We start from the raw sequence: 23,744 nt of genomic DNA on the forward strand, positions 1-23,744 counted from the left end.
GGCAGCGTACGAAGCTCGAGGATGCGAGACGAGCTTAAAAGTTCATTTCTTACACTCCCATATTGACTATTTTCCCAAAATCTTGGGAGCCTACAGTGAGGAACGGGTTGAAAAATTTCACCGGGACGTCCGCGATATCGAGAGACGTTACCGAGGAAAATAGAATGTCGATGTGTTATCTGACTACTGTTGGACGCTCAATCGAGAAACCAGAGAAGGAAATCGGAAACGAGTTCGGAGAAGCATCAAAGAGTGGAAGAAAAGGTTTCGTAAGAAAAAGAGTAGACCTAAAATTGTGTATAAATATCAGAAACAATTTTTTTGCAGACCTGTGTTATCTGTGACGTAATGTTTATGTTGAAGTTTTATTATCTATTAGCATTAATTTCTGCGTTAAATGACACGCTTTACTTGGAATTTTTTATGGTGGCTACTGGAGACGGGATAAGTGGTGCCGGCAATGTGTCGGCTAGGGTTCTTAGTGCTCAGAATTATCGTTATTATGATGTTCGGCATTAATTACCTCGTTTTAACTAGTTACAAATAATTATCATTTAAATCAACTAGACGTAAATAAAAGAACAACTTGGTATATATTAGTTTCTCCTTTTCGCTCCGAGATGCCGTCATTGGCGCCCTTAGCGTCGAGGCCCCCTAAGCATTGCAGAAGAATAATATTTGCATTATTAAAGTCATAAGAATGCAAAAACAAGACTTAATTTTGACGATACGGACGATGTCTGTAACCTAAATAATAAACGGATAGATGCGATAGCGGATCAAATTTTCATTAAGTGCCACCCCAGGAGATACGTCACTCGACTCGAAAATTTAATAGCCTCGATTGCCTTTATATAGAAGTCACCGTGTAGAATTTCGTTTCTTCATTAATATATATATAATAGGTTTATTAAGACATATTTAGAATAAAACAATCATTGATTTACGTTAAGTATTTATTCACACTACTACATAATAAAAAACATTAACTTTTTTTGTTGTAACAAAAGTATTAACTTTGTTTCTCTAGAAATCATGATGTAATCACATTATAATTTAAGTATTTTGGCTTCATTTCAATGGCACACAATATAATTATCTGTTAAGGCATAAAAATTAATCTTCTTCAGTTAAAATTTAAAATCGAGAATTCAGGCATTTTTCCCATAGGAATTTCGCATGTTTCATACAAATAAATTTGGATCATCCTTTACAGACGCTCAGTAGCTGCTTAACGTTTACCCACTGACACTGTAAACATGTAAAAAATCAAACAAACACAAAAAATATTACTTTCAATTTTGCAACGCGGAGCGCCTGGTGGGGTCTGTGAGGCCCGGCACTTATTCAAACACGTCTTGTTCGCAGGATATCGCGCGATGAACTAAAAATTTTGTGGGGATCGCAAGCGCATGAAGAGAACTGGAGCTACTAATAACCTTAAGTCGCTAACGCAACTATCAAAATAGTTATTGACTTTTGAAAATGAGTCGGGCCTCTGAGACCCCACCAGGCACCCCAAGGGTTAATTAATCTTTTTGGATTTTTTTTACAAGTAGATTATAGAATACGGCATTGCATCAATACAAAAAGACAGGCAAAGCATCCCATGGACGAGGATGTATGATTACATCTCAATAACTTTTACTATTACAGTTTGTGGAATTTCTTACTCGATTCCACGGAAGGGAAAGTGTCCCGTTTGCAGCAGCGCCGCTAGCTGTTTGAGCGCTGTGTGCAATACCGATTATGCCGCCCTTGTTTAACTACGGCTACCTATGCTGAGCTTGCCAGCAATACCAATTTGCCGCCCCCTGGACGTGCCGCCCGCGTGCGGTGCACGCCCTGCACGCCCTCTTACGGCGAGCCTGCCCGTTTGTCCCCTTCTGCGGACGCTCATACCTCAATCTTTACTTGTGGATTATTGTCTTCTTCCTTTCCCGAGTGCTTGCTTGCGAGTTGTCATTTCCAGTGGCGTGCGGTGACATTTGATGATAGGGAAGCCGTTTCCACAAAAATGTTAAACAAACACTGGACATGTTAAACAAAAACTCTTTTTCTATCGAAAGCAAAGCTGGTGACGACAATCTTTCCTCCGACAGAGTGTTCCTGGCCAATGTATCAATTCGCTTTGTGATCGAAAAACTGCGCTCAACACACTCACTGGTAGATGGTACCGTTAAACATTAACGATAATAAATCATATAATTCTTTTAGTACATCTTTCTTCGGATCGTTTTTAATTATAATATCTTTTTGTCTAAGAGTGACTTGCCAATGTAGTCTGTTTACGAATATAAATATTGCAATTCACTACGTAATTTAGATAAATTAAGTAAATTTTATGGAGAATTTGTAAACATAAACTCTTCGCATAAACGAGCGGAAAGACATACCAGAAACCGATTTCCTTCCTTCTGCTACGATTTGTGCTCATCTACCATCTTACCGCGGTCACTCTTATTTACCAACGGTTCTTGTGTCAGGAAAATCATCCATTATCGGTAGACTTAATTTGTTTTTCTTGATTTATTTAACTCTTTTCGCCCTCTGAACTTCAATAAGGCGTTTAATCGTACTCATCGTGAGTTCTGCCAGGACAACAGTGGAGAGCGTTCAGGTGATGACATTCCCGGATAAAGATCCCGGAAAATTTTTGGGATTTTTCGACTCATCTGTATTCGATCTTGGATGGAAAATCCAAGAAATTTTTCAGGAAGCCGAGCGGTAGGCTGACATTTTAAGAGGCCTACCAGTGCCCAAGCGGTTTCGTTTCGTTCCCTGAACACTGGGAGTGGATTCGGTCGTGGATTCACACCTGGTCAGGACGGGCTGGACACGTAGTTTTTCGGGTTTTTTTCCACATCTGTAAAGCCTGAATAGGCGCCAGTTACCTTAAAAACTTCTCGGAAGGCATCCACTAGGCAGATATCATAAGTGTTGAGTTGCCATAACTTAACAAAAACAAACTGACATTTTAATTAATTTCTCGGCCATCCGGCCTCTCCGCTTAAATTATCGACTACAGGAATGACGTCACGTTCACCTAAATCAAGTGACGGTCGGATGATCGAGGCGGTAAAGATGTTTGCCTATCGCTTTGGAGTATTCAATTGGTTCCTCCATAGAGGTACACTGTTGCCTTCCCCTCAGAAATTTTTCGGTTACGTTCCGTGCAGAACGCAAAATCGTTCTTTTACAACAACATAACCGATCATCTACACATATTTTAGCTTTACGTCACCCGAGTAAAAGTTTACAAGAACACGGCCTGACAAGCAAGAGACAGAGCACGTTGCATGTGTTTTTTGTTTGTAATTAGAATTGAGACTTGAAAAACAACAATCGATAGTCATGTGACTATAGTATATAAGGCCGGATGGCCGAGCGGTCAATGTGGCAGACTACCTCTCTGGGGGACCCGGGACCCGGGACCCGGGATCGAATACGGACGGGTTGAAAAATCCCCAAGCATTTTTCGGGGGTGGTTCGTTCTGATATGTCGGGCCCGTCCCTCACCACCCGGCCTCCCATTGTGGGCCTGGCCAAACTCATAATTGGTTTGCTAAAAGAGCCCATTTTGCCCCATCGAGGTTTCCGTATCTGTCCATAAGACATGCAGTGTCGGCCCTTCGGTCAAATGGTGGGAAAGCATAGGGGGCGCTTTGCGCATTGTCACATTATTTTAAAAAAAAATTAATTTTAATACGAGCAACTATTTATTGTGAAATCCTTACAATACCGGGTTGTAATATTTAAGCATAATTTTAATTAATTTAATTAAAAATATTCGCTCTCCACCTGAAATTAGTATGGCCCTGTACATCAAACTTTTCCTTTAACAATAGAGTCGTGCCGGTCATCTAACATCTTACGGAAATGTTTTTTAAATTGGAATGACGTAACTTCCAGTTCGAATCAGAAGTTCGTATATAGAGTTAATCCGGACCTCCTGTTCCAAATCTTTCCATATCTCGTCTAGACTTTCATATATCTGACTCCGTTCTCGAGATTGAGGAAGGACAGACAGACAGAGAACAATGGGAATGTATAGGTTTACAGTTTTTTCAAATTGCATTCCAATTAAAAAATAAAATTTCTAAGAAATAAGATTATTGGTCAGTAAATTTTTAAATATTTTTACAAATACGAGAACACCGAACACGATTTTCAAAAATAAAGGTAAATTCATACAATATATGTTTATTTAGAAGAGTAAATTAAACATAAACAGAGAACAAAGTAATAATATTATGCATATATATATATAAAGGCATTTTTATATGATTATGTCAACTAAGCACTGATACATTGCCTTCATATATGACCGATTAACGGAAATGACGTCAGAAACTTATCGTATTCATCGAAAATCAAGGCTGACTTTTTAACAATGGCTTCAATCGTTGTATAGTTTGTTGTTTTCTCTTTTAATGCGCTTCTTGCTTATTTATTTAAATTTATCACAGACATATACATAAATTTAGCGTAGATGTAACACATATTAAACAATGGCAGTATCAATATATACAAAGCGATGCTAAGAAGTCTCTAATTTCTATTGTTAAAAAGTCAAAAAATCGTGCACACCTTTCCAAGTACGTAATTCTTAAATTTAAATATTTAAAACGCGTCACGAAATGACTTCGTGTTACGTATTTCCTGCCTAAAAGTGCAGATGAAAAGTAACCCGTGTAACAAATTATAATTTTATAAATAATCCGATAAGCTTTCGCATTATTTAATCACCGAAATTTTGACAATTTTGTTTCGAATTTAAAAAAATCCAGACGACAAGAAAAACTCGATGACGTCTCCATTACGTGTGCCGGACGATCATTCGCAATCTGCCATTATAGACTACGAATTTACCATACATTTGTGCGTAATTATAAATATTCTTTTATATTTATATATTTATTTTGGACTTAAATATGTATTATTATAAGATTTTATTAATTATTATCGTCGAAGAATTCGCGTGGCGTTGACATATTTCTTGTGTTTTGGAAATCGCTCGCCAGGACTCGTCGCTGCAGCTTTATTTGTTCCCGAATCCAGCGAAAGACAAGTCTAAGACGTTGAGTTCGGAGAATAAGAAAAAAATAAAAAAACAATAAAAAAATACAAACAAAATATTATAATTGTCGTATATGATGGCACGCAAAAGTGGAAATAAAGGTAATATAAAATCTAAATCTACGCGTAAAACGGGATTCGGATGTAAATATTTTCTATCCAATTGTACTGCTTCTAAGTAAACGAAACGTAATGTTATCTTACGGGAATTAGGCCTAGCGTATGGATGGAAATTAAATGTTAACCGTGGAATCTTTCCGACTGGAATTTGTATAATTTAAGAATTTATAAGCGATGTAAATTGGATTAAGTTAGATTTTACCTCATCCGAAGCGTATTGTGTTATATTTTTATTGTTAAATTTTGCTTATCTCGTCTGTTGCTTCTAAGTGGATTCGAGGTGTGTAAGGCCAGAAGTTGGAGTTCTTCGTCCCCAGTAATGTCCAATTTTCGTCCATTTTCCACTCGATCCGGATTTAAAATGGCCGGGAATTGGTGACCGAGTGTTTAGAATCGACGTTTATTTAACAAACACTTTAATTATTATAAATTAACTTTGCTTGTTTATATATATATATGTGGATGTTGATGTAAACGAATGGTATTTCGGTAGATTTGTTGATGTTTGAGCCATCTTTTAGTAGGAAATATGTTTTTGAAAGAGATTGATCTGTTTTTGTCGTGTGGCTGCTGGCAGAATGGTTTCTCTTGTTTTTAAAATGAACCATTCCTGCTTTTAGGGATTATCCTGGTGATCTGATGGAAAATGTTTGGTGGAAGCTGCGTTACGATCACATTTCTGAATGAGATGGTCGGGATCTTATCGGAGCTGTGAATCATACTCGTAGGAGCAAAAAGGTCAAAAGAACTGTACCTCTGTGTGTGTGATCCTTTTGCTAGATGTAGCTTCCTTCCTAGTTGCGTGTGATCGGGAGTGGCATTTGCTCTCCTAGGACTGTTATCTTTAACTACTGGTCCACGTAACTATGCTGGCTTTGAGTAGCTTGCTTAACTGTTTGTGGAACACTTGATGTTATATAGTTTTATGGAGGTGTGGGGGTCATCCCCACAAGGGCACCAAGGTGTGAGTAATGGTCAACATTACAGTGCACTACTACGAGCATAATGTCGGTCCGGACAAGCGACTGCAAACCTGGATCGATGTAGAAGGTGGAGAATGGGTGGTAGTACTGGTAATTGTAAAAATGACTTTGTATTGCAAGGGTTGCATGTATAGGTATGGTTCCTTTGACTTTTTTTCTCATACAAGGGGATCTGCAACTCAGGTGGGTGGGAAACCTCTTGTTCGTAGTTCACATCTTACCAAAGCCCTTGCCTGACTTCATATTTCCTTGGGTATAGATAGATGTGTGGTTTTCCCAATTAAAACTGAAATTCATCCTCTCACTTTGATAAACATTCTTCACTTCAAAATGCTTAATTATTAAATAATTATCAAACTTAGTTGTATTAGTCCTTAATTTACTATTGTTTGCAACAGGTTAGTTGGTATGATGATTTTTTTAAAATATATTTACATTCAATCATCATCACATGAAACTTATCTCAATCAAAATAGTTTTCTTAATATAAAGTAATTAGACATTAAAAAATTTACAATTTTAATTATAATATTTTGTTAATAAAATTGCTTTATTGGTGAGTAGAATCATGTGTTATGCAGACAAGTTGATAAATGTTTGCCTGTATGTAATGCCTGTATCGTATGTTATGTGTGGTAATCGGTGGAGTAAATTGGAGAAATGTCTTTGAAGTTTTCTTTAAGGACCTATATTTATAAAAGTTTAAACGAGTTTCATTGTAGTTTGTGAGAAAAATACAAAAACAATTAGAATTCCTAGCACAAAGTTCTAGTTTTCTGTTTATTTCTACATTTGTTATTATATACAGCTGTATTTTGAATTATCTTAGGAAGAAGAAAGCTACAATAGAACTTTTATCAATTTTCATGACTAAATTTATTTTTTTTATAGTAAAACTTACTTTTAAGATTGCTTTTAATTTAAATGCTGAGCAGTTAAATTGTCTCTAAGCATTTTCCGTAATTCCAAGTATTTAAAATTGACCTATTTTTCAGTAATTGTATATTGTCTCTTGAGATGTCATGTTTGTGCACTGTTGATTACAAGTGTTTACAATTATAAGAATTAGTTTTTAAAATTTTGACAGTTTTTCTTCGCCTGGATTGTTTTGTTTCGACACGTCGTTCACCAAAATATAACGAATTTATCAATAGAATTTTTGAGTAAGTGAGTGAATTCATATTCAGCTGACTTTCTCAAAGTTGAATTGAAGTAAAAGTTATAAATTCATTATTTTCTTAATTTCTATAAGTAATTATTATTTGCTAGTAGCCTATATATATAGAGACTGTGATTATGTAATGTAAAAAAATCCGTCAATGTTAAAATAGTAAATGATTTTCTACACTCCCAGGTTAATAAAATCTCCGATTTGTTTCTTCCCTTTTCTTTTCTTTCGAAGACACAATGTAGTGACGTAAACTTAAACACTGGGCGAATTTTTCATCCTTTTTATTCGGTTGGCGAATAAAAAGGATGAAAAATTCGCCCAGTGTTTAAGTTTACGTCACTACATTGTGTCTTCGAAAGAAAAGAAAAGAAACGAAAATACAAAACACGGTTTCCTCAAGATAGAATTTGTTTCTTATAGATTTATCTTAGTTTTTTATTTAACAATACATCAATTTTCATTCATTTTTCTAAATTTTAACTAAGATTTCTACTTCTAAAGATGTTGTTTTCCTGCTAGGAATGCATAGAGTTCCTTCAACCTGGAAACTATAATACTGTTGGAGTTGAGCCAATTGCATTTTATAAACTAAGATGCATCTGTTAAGTCTTAAACTTCATATTCTATAGAAAATGAAGTGAATGTGTTTTATAAACATCCTTTGAGCTGCTGATATCAGTAAAATACTATTAATGGAAATATATTTTTGTTTAAAGTTTGCATTTGTGGTCATAAATGGGTGGTGAGTAGGTGCAAGAATTCCACTTATTACTGTTATTTTTTAATTACTGTGACGAAGTTGATGTCGAGATGTGACTTCCATTTGTTTTTTTGTGTGTGTCACCACATCCAAATACAAAAGTGTCTTTTGTTGAATTTTTTTCTACCGGTGGACCGGTTTCGGCAACTTAAAGGCATCTCGGAATTACAAACTAAACGATAATTAGCAAAATGCTCGTCAATCAGTCATTTACATTTGTCAAGAGTTAAGTTTTGAAGAAAAGCCAGTTTATATTTAAACAATTTTTTGTGTAGATAGCTTAAAAATAGTAAACTTAAGTACTTCCTGGCATTCTTATGCAAGTTGTAATTCTAAAATTATGCAATTCCCTTTGTAACATAGTTTTATATGAACATTTTAAGTTATATTTTACAGTTAAACCTTACTTTTAGGAGTAGCATCATGCAATATATGCAATATTATAAATAAATAAAGATGAAATAATTTTAAAGGTGTATATGCTCTTTCACTTTTCCCTTATTTCAAAGAAAGGGAAGATGATCTTGCAGAATGGATGATCGGGGAATAAAGAAAAAGTAAATGGTGTCGTCATTAAATGATGGATTTAATCATTATGATCAGTAATTTGATCAATCATAATTTGTTTATTGAGATATTAGCATGATTTATAATTTAAGAAGCACACTTCTTTTAGTAACTATAATTATATAAGTTAGAATAATTGGTACTCTTTGGTTAACAGGATACTGGTCATTTTACTACTGTTTTTACCGAAATTGTTATTTTATTTTGCAGTTCACACATATTTAAGATTATAATGAAATATTGAAAAATTTACAAACGAATAAACTTACTACAATTATTTTTGTTTTCATTATGACATCCAGTTTCAGGATTTACAAAGTTTATACTATTGGTTAACTTGCAAATGTTCATAGCCTGCATCTTCTAACTTGTCCTTTTTGTACGCTTACCAACAGTCAGAATGGATTATGCCTCCTCCTTTCATGCTATTTTGTATTGCATCAATAAATGTTTTAGCTGAATGGTCTCGTATGGCGACTAGAAAATGCACGTTTGACTCATGACAAATTTCACCGAATACCCACTGCTGCGGAAGTACGTGTCCGACATTTTGTTTTCTCTTTGTATATCGACTTTTGTCCACCTCATCCACTCTGTTTGCACCACCTAATTTTAAATATTAAAAAATTGGTACAAACGTAATGCATATAATCATTCCGATCAGCAATCATGCTGGGATTATTTCTTAACTCACCATGTAAGATTCCAATTTCTAGGAAAAACGAATCGCAATTTTTTCATCAATCGACAATTGCCATATTTTAAAATCCATTTAAATTGAAGGGTAACAGCCTGACAAAAAGGAACAATTATGGCAAACGTTGAGAAAAACATGACAGTAGCTAACTTTGAGGTACATCACTCCTACCAAGAAATGTAATTTACATAACCACATGATGTTGAATGATGCAACCATGAGATGCAGTACTATGCAAAGTAGGTTGAAAAGAAGTTAAAAATTGTAATTTTAATTTAATATTATTCTAATGTAGAATTTATAATCAAATAACATAAAATACCAAGTTAAACATAATATTCAACTAGAAATTGAAATTTAACTTTTACAATTATATCAACGTGTATTAACAATCATTGTTTAAATTCATAATCGACTTTTATAACTCTTATACAAACTTAAAGAAACAGGTAAGTTTGCATTCTAATAAAATTTACTTATGATTTAATCTAAAAACAGTAAATATTAAGATGTAAACCCGAATAGGCTTTCGTCAATTCACTTGGTGTCCCTTTAACCGAAGAGTACCAAAAATTCTAAGACACCTTGAAGAAAAGGGAAAAATTTGATACCATGTGATTCCAGTTTATATAAGTTTTACTGTATTGTATTTTATAAAAGAATGGGTATTTTTTAATTTATGACAGATATCATTTTGTTATTTTGGCTCCACACAAAATAGAGTCTGCTTATTGTAATTGGGAGTATTGTTACAAGTCATTTAATGTTAACATGAATCGGCATGTCTCAAGACAGAAGTTAAAATATGCTTAACAAATCAATTACAATAAGAAAAGTTTTAAATCATCTTTAAATGGGCATTTTAAGCTCTATTTTTGTATACTGTGTCATCGATGATGCAATCATTATCAGTCTTATATTAAATGTTAATCATTTCAATCATTTACTTGCAATATAATAGGTTAAATTTCTGATATTTCTTCCTTAAGTTACTTAGAAAGTAAATACGTACTTTCTTACTTCATACAAAAATATAGCTTAAAAATTGATTAATAACAATTAATCAATTTTTAAGCTATATTTTTGCTTTTAATCTCAGTCAATAATACCAAAATTTTTATTATTGTCTGAGCTACTTATTTCTTTTAATGTTGTTCAATTGTTATTATTGATATAAGTGAATCTCAGTTATTATAGTAAGTGAATTCTACAATATTATTACATACAAATGCGTATTAAAATATATAACATGCATTAAACATATACTGAATCTTAATAGACTTAAAAGTAGTAGTTATACAGTATATGTGCAATAAATTAAAATAATTGTCATTGGCCATTGATGCAATTAGTCAATTAATATACTTGTGCAATCTTTCTAAATATGTACTTTATGCTTATAACTCAAGATAGTCATAAGTTGAGGGATATCCATGTGTTTTTTAGATATTAAATTGCAAATATGACAAGAAAAGTTTATGCTTACGCTGAATAAATTTGGAAATTTTGGCTTATTCTGACAATTTGACTTATTCAAAGACTTTAAAGAGTGTATCTCTGCTCGAAAGCCATCATTATGTTAATTTACTACATTAAGAAATGCTATTTAGGCTAGGTAGACATGAGCATAGAAAGTAAGCCCCTTAGAATGAATGTACTTTTGACAGACTTTGCTTATTCAACATACGAGCATATAATGTATGGTACAGTACATGTACATGACAGACATACCTTAGAAAAGTACTTTTGTCAATGTTCTTAGACATCCTAATAGCATGTATAGATGTATACTACTTTTTAATGGATGAACTTTATATGCTTGTGTCCCCCCAGCCTAATACTCATGAAAACCTTTGGACTTAGATTACTTTTTTAACATCAGTTTTTGATGAAATAGATTGTAGATATGGTGAAACAAATTGATGAATCACTGATGTTTAAAAAAATATTTTAAATGAGAGAAATGTGGTTTATCAGACAGTAAAAACTGTTGTAAGCAGATCACAGAACGATTAAGATTGTCACTGAAATGATGATTTTACAGTTTATAATACAGTTTATTTAAAATAATAAGTTTTCATTGATGATGGTATTGTTGAATCAGCAATTTATAATTTGTAGAAATGCAGTTTTATCCAAATTTTGTCCTTTTACATTGACATTTGTCCAACAAAGTTTTGTCTTAATTGTACAGTTATCAGTATTTATTGATGTGAAACTATGTATTATCACTTTATAAAGACAGAGATTTTACTATGGGAAATTTTGATGAATGTTTTCTTACCTTATGAATCTAAATTGAAGTTGGGATAATTTTATAAGCCATGTTCTTAGATTTTGATTATTTATGTAAACTTTCAATATTTCTGTATTAAAGATGTTTTTGTTACCAAAAACGTGACAATTGTAGTGTTTGTGATCAAAGTTTGTTAGTGCTGTATACTAATCCTTTTATGCTTTTTATATATAACAGAAAATATGGCAATTGGTAAAAAATGTCCTTCAATCTTTTTACATTTTAGGACTTGGGACTTTGAAACGTTTGAAAATGCAAAAAAAGCTGAGGGTTTTTTCTGTGTGTATGGATGTTTGTATGTGTATGTGTTGAGAATGATTTTGTTCACTCACTTTGAAGCTTAATAACTCCTGTCCATTTTGTTGAAAATTTCCGAAACTTTATAGAAAGGTTTGTGTATTAGGGTGATTGATCCAATGAAGTTTTGGTGGTTAAAGGTCCAGGGAGTGGAAAGAGGGGATCACACTTTATGTGTGGAGTGGGTCAGGCAAAATGACGATTTTAGTTGTTATTAGCATTTACGACGCTTTTCAAAAGTTATCTCTGCCTACAAAATTAAGATTTTTGCCATTTTATAATAATTAATAATAGGAGGTTTTATTAAATCTTTTTATTAACACACAGTTTTAAGTTTTGCTGGTAAAGTTGTGAAACTCTTCCTGAATTTAATTTTTTCTTTTGAAATTAGTAATAGAAAGAAATCTTGTAAAAATCATTTTATTGTTGCATAGCTGTATTAGAAAAATACGTAAATTAGCTATTATATAAGATTTGGCACAGAAAAAATGTATTATATTTTCAATCAAAGCTTTCTATCTAAAGGCATAACCATGAATTGTTTTCGAATCATTGGACTGTAATCTCAGCCTTGGACAAAATAAAAGCTTTCTTGTGCTGTGCCTATTTTACTTTAATGGATTGCATTGATATCTTTTAAGTATAGACTTTTGCGACCCATTAAATATTTTAGAGTTTAGAATTTTCAATCTATTGAAATGTTAGGTTTTATAAAAGTTTGATTGTATTTTGTATGTTATTTTTAGCAAATACGTTAAATTTAGATGGACAAGCTGATGTTGTTAGTTCTGAAACAATTATGCTTGAAATGCAAGTTAAAACAGTTATCTTGTGCTTTTTGTAAAATCAAATAGTATATTTACAAATAACTTTCCAAATCTAATACACATTAATAATTTAATGTCATAATTCAATGTTTAGACTTAAAAGTAAGCATTTGACTGAAAATTGCTTGTTTTTATGCATATAGACAAGCTCAGTAGATTATTAGAAATGTCGATAATGTCCATCATAATTAATCTTTAAACACTAATTTTAATTCTCTTATCACAAATTGCTTTTCAATTTAATTGTGATACTTTGGATGGTCAAATATTAACCTCTAGTCCTTGATAAATAAGAATTACTGTATCTTTTGCCTTATTAGATGCACTTTTTGTACCTAAAGTTTATCTGAAAATTAGGATGTCTCTTATATATGTGCAATAAATTAAAATAATTGTCATTGGTAAGACAGTCAAAGAATATTGGCCGTTGATGCAATTATTTTGCTTGGACAACCAAAACTGTTACCCAAAACAATTAATACTGTGTATAATTTTTTTCCTCAAAAATTAATGTGAGATATGTGATGCATCTAATATGACAATGCATCTTATGACATGAAAAATATGATCCAATCTTTCCTGCTTTATTAGATTATAGAAAACAGTTTTTTTTACATTTAAACTGTTTTCACCTTGTGGACACTAAGAGGGCCTTTTTAGCAAGCTCACTATGGTTTTGACAAGCCCACAAGTGGTGTGGAAGGTGGGCCAATGTTTTAGATGACCACCTCTTAAAAATTTCTTTGGTTTTTGACTTGTCCAGATTTGACACCAGTTCTCCAGAGTGATAGATAGGTTACCATCTGAACTGCTCAGCCATTCGGCTGTTGAAGAATATGTTTGGTGGGGGACCTATTGGTAGGATACACTGAAATACTATTGTTTCCCCTGGCAATAGTCGTATAAATGTGCAATGAGTGGCTAGCCTGCTTGGACAACCAAAACTGCTACCCAAGACAATTACTTAATAGTGTCCAATACTTCTGAGCTTTGTTGGCTTGTTTTCAGGTGTTGAAACCAAGTGCCAGACACTCAAAAATCAGCCACTCAATTTTCTGAATATGAGCAGATGCAGCTAATAATTTGAATCATATATCAAGCTTTGCTCAGTGGTGCTAATATTGCCTTTTCAGACCATATCATATTTTACTTGCCATAAGTTATTTAAAATTCTTGGACCCACCAGTAGTGTGGGTATTATATAGTTCCAAGCTTTAAAATAATTTGAAAATTGTTGTATACCAAATGTAGAAAAATTTTTTATTAAAATATATTCTTTATTTTACATAATTTATTTAGTATGTGTCAATATAATGATTTTAATGGAGAATATTTTTTGAAATGTTTATAATAAAATGATAAAAGTATTTGAAATTTTCATTGACATTTGAGGTTGGTTAAAAATAAAAAATGTTTTTTTTTTAATGCTGTATTTGGTATAAAAAAAAGTATCAATTTATTCATAAGAAATGTGAAATAATAGCAGAATATCCCCTTACTGCATCGTAGTATACAAAATATGGTGATGTCTTATTCTCTTCTTGAGATAATTCCATATGTGCGTGATGAAGTCGATGTCAGGATTTTTTGGTGCTGTTTCAAGATAGTGGGTAGTGCTGTACAATAACTGTATTTGTATGTTCCAAGCCATATTTGGATTGTGCTTTGAATTGTTGTTCTGCGTGAAGACATAATAATTTGCAAGTCTATTGTCTGAGTATTAATGAATAAATTTTCCTTCAATATGTTGTAAGTGTATTGATCCAATATGCCGTGAATGAAGTGTAGAGCACCCGCCCTGCTGCACTCATACATCCCAAACAAGTATTGATCCTTCACTGTGAGATAAATTTTTTTGCTGTTCTGTATTTGGTTTATGCCACACTAGACACTTTCTTTTGAAATGGAATATGTTGAACTTGCTTTCATCAGTGAATATGACTTTATTCCAAAAGATCTGGGTGAGTTGTGATATTCTCTGCCATAATTTTTTCTGGTTTATTTTGCCAGTTCAGCATTTTCTATGGGCAGTTCTGCTGTGACATTCTGCTGCAAAACATTTGGATGATATGCTGTGTGATATTTTCTTGCCAGTGTTACTTTCCATTTTGGTTGCAATTTTCGGAGCACTTATACTAGGATTTGTTGTGATTTTCCTCACCATGGCATTCACGTCATGCTGACTTAAAATTGGAGGACATGTCTCTCAGTTTATTGTAAAGTCTGCTACTGTTTAAACACCTTGTCGTTGATATATTGAACAGTTGAATGGGTCTGTTCGTGAATTTGGCAGTTTTGCTTAATGATTTACACATTATGCAGATTTATGACTATTTTTTACTCATCTAGAGTCTAGAGTTTTTTCTTTGCCTTTAAGGCCCATTTTGTTTATGAATGTCTTCCTATGATGTAACACCTTATGACGACTTAATAGTGTCACCTGTGGTTAACCAGGCATACTATTGTACCCAGAAATGATACAATATTTAATTTAAAGCATTTATAATTTTATTAAAATATAATAATAATTGTATATGTAAAAATTATCTGTCGTTAAACAAAATTGGATCGAGTAGTAATAACTTTTGATAAATATAGAAAGCATACTCAAGATCTGATGATTTGACAAATAAATCTGTAATTTAAACTGCCAAATGTGACTGGATTGTTAATTTACTGAAGATATTGCTTGACATGCATGAAGACATAACAGGTAAACAGAAACGACACATTCCCTTGACCTAAATGAAAGGTTGTAACATTAAATGGAACATTAATAACAGATTTACAATGACTACATTGAAAGAGATTCTTATTTTGTGATTCTAGATGATCATCAATATTAAGCAATTAAAGTTTTGTGAACAATTAAATTTTTTATTAGGTGGAAGCTAACTGCCTATCTGTAGCTGAATTGCTTTAAATCTCATCATTAAATTAGCATTATTAGAGCCTACTAAATAATCCAACAGTTCATTTGGCTTTGGTACTCAAACTGGGTAAATGTATACATTGTTAATCTTTTGTGTCTTGCTTTAGATAAGGTGAATCTTAGTTAAGTTGGATCCTACCATGCCAACAATAGTGATTATTTTAAAAACTTTTTAATATTACAAAATGATTTTCAGAATAATAATACATTCAAATGCTGATAAGAGAGAACAGATTGTTTTGTGAAAATATCAGATTGTCTAGTTAGAAATGGGAGGTGAACATGTTGGTACAGTGATACCTTGGTTTTCGTTGATAATCCTTCCAAAAACAGTTGGTGAAATCCGAAACGAATGAAATCATTTTCATATGTATCAATGTAAATCGAATTAATTTGTTCTAGACACTCCAAAATACATACCAAAAACACATTTTATAGAAAATAAATATAGTGTTTAATACTAAAAACAATAAGAAATTAATAAAAATGAATATAAAAAACTAATGTAAAGAATAAATGAACATTTAACATAGCATTTAACATGCATTCGAAGGGCTGCTGGCTCTAGAAACTTTTGTTTGTCCCATGATGGAGCTAAAAGGAAAGAAAAGCAATGGAAATGTTTGGCTAGATGCACGGGGTAATACTCACACAATGAGAAACAATGCCACACTGAGCAGAAAAAACACATGGATCACCCTTTGTTTTTGCAAAATTAGCAGTGAGGTCACGTGGACACACTGCCGAAATCCAGGGCTCTCCGACGAAATCCAAGGCAACCGACAAAAATTGAGACAAATTTTTCGCGAAAAAAATCAACGAAAATCAAGGTATTACTGTATTAAAAACATACCTTTAGTTAAAAATGATGAAATCCTTTTGTACTTTTCAGAAGTTTTATATTTAATATGTAAAATTTCAAAATAGAATATTTGTATCTGTATGATTGGCATGCAATGTCAATCAGAAAAACATTTTGCTTATTATATACAAAGTAGAAAAATTGCTGTAATTAAGTCACAATGCTCACTGTAGAACAAATGATAGAATTAGTGGAATCTTTGTAAGTTTATGCTGAATTTTGAAAAAAATTTTGTGAACAGGGTCTTCCAAGATGAACACTACCATTTTAAATTACTGTAATTATATTAATTATTACATGAGAAAAGTACAAAGTACATCAGCCATCAGAATTTCATCTTCTGTTTGCATTCAAATTTCTTTTTGTTTACTACCTCTAGGAATTGCTACAAATGAAAATGGCATCTGCAACCACAAGTGATTCAGACTTTGCATTCTGCAGTCTGCAAAGTCTGAATCACTTCTGCAATATGAGTAATCTGCAGGAAATATAGAACTATGGCTATCATGGAAGGAGAGATAACAGGTATGCTGTAGCAAGCATTGGAAGAATTTGAGTATCAGTCAGATGTGTGCCATGCAATGCAAAATGCATGAACTGAGAAATTATAAGTGGGCAAATATGAAACTTGGACAATTTCCAATGTTTTAATATACTTTACAACATTCTTGGATTAACATAATTTCAATAATTTAAAAGTGTAGAATTCTTTTTGAAAGACCCTTTATTTAATTGTAAATGTATTTAGTTGTCTTGGACAATAATCAAAGCTATCCTTTTGATTGTTTACAAATTTTGTATTGTTATATTATTATAATAGATTGGACATTGGGATATATAATTTTTTTTAAATTTTTACATTGAATTTTTGAAATAGATGTGGTATTTCCTCCTTAAGAAGACAAGAAAGATACTAACTATAAATTAGTCTTACACATCTACCTTTGATTTTCTTAAATTTAATGGCATTTAATTCACAAATCCCATAATTGGAACAGGATTCTGCCTGTCACATTTTGATGTAAATGAGTTTTATCAATTGTTAAAGATAGAATAAAGTTTGAATCTACTACTAATTGCCTTTTTTTTGTTGATTTTATTGGATTGTAAAATGAAAATTTTATAACTTCAAAATATAATAATAATAAGTGATAGAACAAAGAATTGTAGGAAATTTAAACAAGCGTAGCTTGCATAAAATGTATTCATGCAGAGTGGCTGCAAAGTCTCCGTGCATGGGATCGTGTTTTGAATTTTTTTTATTGCAATTATTGATGTTTTCTAAACATCAGCAATTATGGTAGAGGTAAGATCTGATGAAATGGTCTTGTAGGAAGCCAAAATTTAACAACTTGATAGTTATCATAAGGGTGTTACAAGAGAGAGAATTTCTCAATTGGCCGTAGGAGATTGATTTAATGACTGTTGGCATGGAAGATCATCTTAAACATTGGGAAAATTAAAATGTGTCTGGTATAGTCTACACGTAACTGCTGATTTATACGGATCTATATTCATATTCCTTTTATAGTAAACCTTTTGTCCAATTTAGCTTTTTTATATTTTACACTAAGCATGAGTTAGAAAACTGGTTGCTGATACCCATTTTGAAAGATGGCCAAGAAACATCAGATATACCCATTTCCTTGTTAATAATGGAAAGAGTAATTAACACAGTTCAGGGAATCAGTGTCGATATTTTAATAGATAACCAATTCTTAAAAGACCAAGATTTAATAAGTAAAACAATTATGAAGATATTTGATATTGATGACTGATTTCAGTGTATTTTTTGTAATTCCCACCTGAAGAGACTCAAAATGTGTACTGGAAAATAAAGCTATTTTTTCAAGTTAATTCATTCATCTTCATTATTGAATGAAAGTTTGAAATAATAATTTTCCATCTGTAGACAAAAAGTGTATTAAACAATATTAGGACAGGAAACAACTTAATCTTCTTCAAGTGCCATTGTCTTAAGGTGCTCAGCCATAATATTCTTCTCCTTTCTCTGCTTCTTTTACCGTTTATTTTTCCTTGAATTATCACTTGAAACAGATTGTACTTCTCTCCTTTTATGATGTGACCCAGGTACTGAAGTTTTTTTCTTTTAATGTTCAATATTATTTCTTTATTTTTTAACATATACAATGAAATCTTATATTTTGTGTTCCTGTAGCTGTAAAAGCTATAAAGATCAAAATTATTTTGTGATTGTAATATTTCATGAGAATTCAGATGTTTTAAAAATTGCTTTTAATGAATAGTATATATTAATGCAAGGATTGATTGTTTCATATGTGGAATTATATTAGGTTGTTTCCTTAATGTTGTCATCTGTATCTTAAGCCCTGTTCACACTATGCGAATTCCTACCGTGCATGCGACTGCAACCGCGATGGCTATTTCCATTAACTAGTAATCCCTCCTTGAAAATTGGGTCAACTGCAATTGCAACTAGAAACAAAAAGTTTGTTCTACTCGTGATGATTGCAAATGCGCATCCAATCAGAAAATGTCTTTGTGCCATGTCATACTTTGTGTTGTATATTTGTCGACATATCGTGATTATAACATCTGTATTAGCTCGGTTTCAGTACATTTAAATGTTATATTTGATATAAATCAAATCTGAATTTATGAAAGTTATTGTTAGATTTATTTTAAAAAGTTTGATTACTTTTAATAATATACAATTGAATAAAATAAATGCTTATATAACAGAAAAAAATATAACGATTATAAATGAATTAAATCATTCAAGCTTTCCTCTAAACAATACTTACCCTCAAATATTCACTTTTATAAGATTGATAAATAACATCCAAAACTTCTGGGATAATGACTGATATCGAATTATGGGCCACTCTAGATTGATGTGTCGAATTACGAAACGTTTCGTGTAAATTATACAATATATAAGTATTCGTATTCATATGGATATATCGCCTATAACCTTCGGCATCCGAAAGCCTTAATTCATTCATCAGCTGGTGAAAGCAAGGTTGTTTAGCCCGTTGATTTTCATTTCGCCAAGTTTTAACCCAGCACGAACATTTTCCCTTCGTATATTCTTGCCAGCTCTAACAAAATTATTGCATTTTTTCTTTTATTCATTCCAGAAAAGGAACTGCTTGCCATTTTAATAAAAAAAATGGCTAAAATTCCGTAAATAATCTGAAGTGAAACGTAAAATGTCGGTAAACTCACAAAAGAACAACAAGCTACTGTAATTTTATTGGTTATTATAGGGTCACGTGTTTCCGAGTTGCAACACCAGCGAAAATGTGTGACCACGGAAAGACGCACGCGACTCGCACGTGTTGCAGTTGCGGTCGCCTGCACAGCTGGAAATCGCATGGTGTGACCAGGGTTTTACGCAGATTTATTGTCCTTAAAGTACTTTTCCTTGTATATGTCTTTACCATTGCCACACCCATGTGCCATATGCTTTCTACAATCCATTTTTAGACAGATCTCGAAGAGTTAAGATTGGAATTGACGAAAATTGTTTCTAACTCCAATTCCATGGCCTTCTATTGACACAGACTTAAGTAGATCTTGAGCTTGTATTGAGAATTTGAGGGTAAAAACATGTTAAGATTGTATGTCTATTTTAGGGAGTAAACATGTTAAGTAAATTTTATGCTATGCATAATCCAACTATTTAGTGAAGTGTGTAATCATTTGGAAACACTCAAATGTAAAGAACATCACATTAAAATAGAAATTAGATTTATTCTGATAGTGTATGTATTAATTAAAATTTTGTTTTTTGAAGTTTCCACTTTGTTTCATTTTTATTTTTAAATGAACCCTTTTTTGGCTGTGAATATTTATCCTGAAATGTGTACTCTGCAAATTCCTACTTGCCGCCCTTATATTTAGATAGTGATTGTGCAATTGGCCTTTAAAATTAGGATGGCAACAAGATTTAAACCTGTGTTTCCAATCAGTGATTTTTTTTTCCTGCAATTCTTTGAGCTTTTTTTGTCTGATTTAGAGTAAGTATTAAAATATGAAATTGAAATATTACAATATGAAATATAAATTATAAAATTATTAAATTAAAATTAAAATAGAGATAGAAGTTATTAATTGAAGTATGTGTGTGTGTTTTTATGGGACACCCTGTATAGAGCTAGTGGAAGGAATGACAAAACTAGATCGAGGCACCTCTAGCGGCAAACTGGGAAAACAGAATTGGGGCTACAAAGGCGGAACGTGCTTCTCCTTTTCTGAGCGAACGAATAATGATTCTTAGAAGGCAGTGTGGTTTTGATGCGTATTTACCAAAACCCTACAGGAAGAAAACAAGCATTGTGTTCCAATACGAATCCAACCCAAAGATGCACGTGTTTTCCCGAAGCAGTTTTCTTTGCCTGTGTACAGATTGCACTCAGCTCAGTCCACTAGCTCTTATATGTCGGGTGGCTGAACCTTGTCATACAGGAGTCATATACCATGTATTTGAAATATGTGAAAGTCACATCCTATATTGAAATGGTATGTTATATATAACATACATACTGTGGTGCATATGATGCGAGGTACTACGTACTTGACTGTCCTCTTACTGAGGATTTCTGCCGAGGGACTGACCAAGGCGACTGGTCCAAGCTGCCTGAACAAGTACTTAGAACGCTTGCAGCTAGTAAAGGAAATCTAATGAAACTAAACGGATTGATGGAAAAATTGATAGATCTTGATCTATAAGGTAAGTTGGCACACTGAGATGGGTCCTGCTACATGTAGGGAAAGGGGACCCCGCTGCCCGTTATATATGTGAGCTAAAGTAAAAGAAAAGAAAAGAATAAAATAAGTGCAGAACAGGCTGCACAATAAAAGTTACGCCAGGTAAGAGAGTCGGGCCTGAGGGTGAGGAAGGAGCCCGAAAGTAGCTATCTGAGGTCTGACTTAAAAGAGTCCAGGACACCCAGTGAGGTGTAAGACCAAGTCTATGATTAAGGCATAGTCTCTTGAACCCTGTGATTCCATTATGCTGGGCAGGGCAGAGTTTGCTTTATGAGGCTGTGTTGCATATATATAATATATATGTAATGTATCCTATATAAAGGAAGAGCACCAAAGTCTGTCCCCTATCCTTTATTATTTCTAGACTTGTATGCAGGAGCTGCAATAAGGGTCTAGAAGAGCCATATGCAGCTTGCAAGCTACACATGAGTTAGAGTCCCACTTTGGGCTAATTCTTTCTTTCAGAACCTTCTGAATTATTAAAATATTAATTTAATTATAATTATTAAATTTATCGAGAGATGCCTACTACTTCTAGGTGTTAGTCATTAATATAGCCTATTGTAATCGGGCATTGTTTGGCTTTATATATAAATATATATAATTTAGAAATTTGATCATTATTTTTTGATTTTAAACATCTAAATTTGTAGTAATGTTTATATTTTTTTGCTACAGAAATAAAACTGGAAATGTCATTACATAGAGAAGTAATTATTTTTATATAAAATTTCATTTTAATAGTTTGATAGAAATAATACTATAATATAATGGTTGTCAAGGTTAGTAAATCAGAAATTTGATCCAGAATGTAATAAGGAAGAACAAAAATTTAAATGGATGTAGTAATATGAGACACACATTTTAGTTTGGTAATAATATTAGAAGCAAATGTTTTGTATTTTAAATTGGAATTTTGAGTGTTAAAAACAGAATGATATAGAGAAATTCAAAAGTATTACAATTGTTTGTTTAATTTTAAGGAATTTAATTGAAAAAATTGCAGCCAAAAGGCTGATATTTAATTACAAAGTTTAGATCTGATTCTAAACATTTATTATCAGGTTATTGACTTATCAGTTTGACCAAATTTATCAATTTATCTGTTAAATTTATAAAGAAAACTTCATTTTTTGTAAGTAAAATCTTCTTCTTCGATAATTTATTACCGTTAATTAAGAATTGTGTTAAATTTGAAGCACTTTGGGATTTCTTTACAGGCATTTAAAGATACTTTTTTTTTTCTTTATTTGAATGTAAAATGGTATCAAAATAAGTCTGAAGGTCATTTATTATTATTTTTGTATTATTTATGAAGAAAACTTTGTTAATTATAGAATTTTTTGTTTGAAAGGTTATGATGTGTTTTAGATCCAATTTTGATTATAATGTTACAAGAAATTAAATTAAGTTTAATGAAAATTATATTTTAATAATTAAATAAATATTAAATTTCTGCCATTCTTCTTTCAAAATCAACAAATTACGTGCTATTATATGATTTACAGTGTTTTTTGCATTAATAATCAGGAATAGAGTACAGTACAATTAGTAGAACAGTAGAGATTTTAACAAATAAAATGAATTCTTCTGATGCTCAAAATATATTAATTTCTTTTTGTATTTGCATAACCAATTGGACTAAATTTAGATAACGTCGAATGAATTATCAATTGTTATAAAATTGCCGATTTGGACCAAATTTAAATTACGGCATGCCGATAATTTATCACGAGTAAAATGCATGTTGTTTTTGTAGATAAGATTATTATTTTGCATCGTGTCTTCTTTAAAGCGTCATCGACGTGGCAATTTTAATAACTACAGACTGATTGAAGCTTTGGAATGTCTGGAATTTGTTCAAAAATATATTGTATGTATATTGATTAATCTTATAAAAGCCTGCAGTTAAATAATTATAGTAGTTACTGTAAGTATTAAGTAACTATAACACAGGGTTTTCCAAAAAGAATGCTACCATTTTAAATTATTGTAATTATGTTAATTATTACCCAAGAAGTATGCAATGTACAGTACATCAATTGATGGAGTAACCACCCAAGTTTTATCTCTTGTTTGCATTCGAATATCTTGTCTGATGTATTAATACTAAAATAAACAATTGCTGTAATTAATCTAGTACTAAATTACTAAATTTCTAATTATTAATTGTAGCATAAAGTGCCCTATTAATTATGAATGGCTATTGTTTGGTTTAGTATAATTGCAATGATTTAAAATAGTAGAATTATTTTTGGAGTCTATTAAAGTGTATAGTGTGTATTTCTGAATTAGAAATATGTTTCAGTATAGTGCATATTAAATTGATACAGTTAAGTTTAGTGCGAGTACAGAAAATTTTGCTGCTTGTTTGTAGTTGTTTCTAACCTTTGTCTCG

General features: G+C 32.1%; 1 protein-coding gene across 3 annotated transcripts in view; it reads left to right on the top strand.

The window, feature by feature from the left end:
• Positions 1–4,848: 4,848 nt before the first annotated feature.
• LOC136990815 (spermatogenesis-associated serine-rich protein 2-like) overlaps positions 4,849–23,744 on the top strand; it is a 54,024-nt gene continuing 35,128 nt past the window's right edge. The window contains exon 1 of one of the 3 annotated variants that reach the window (XM_067289246.1): positions 4,849–4,881. Coding sequence is in view for 2 of the 3 variants with exons in the window: in XM_067289242.1 (XP_067145343.1) it covers positions 5,154–5,181 (28 nt within the window). In the remaining variant the exon portion in view is untranslated. Of the gene's footprint in view, positions 4,882–5,011; positions 5,182–23,744 lie in introns of those variants that run through there. The other 2 variants (XM_067289242.1, XM_067289244.1) reach the window with 2 other exon arrangements.

Source organism: Centruroides vittatus, unplaced genomic scaffold (genome assembly GCF_030686945.1).
Source record: "Centruroides vittatus isolate TY-2023 unplaced genomic scaffold, ASM3068694v2 contig_1342, whole genome shotgun sequence".
Lineage (NCBI taxonomy): Eukaryota > Metazoa > Arthropoda > Arachnida > Scorpiones > Buthidae > Centruroides > Centruroides vittatus.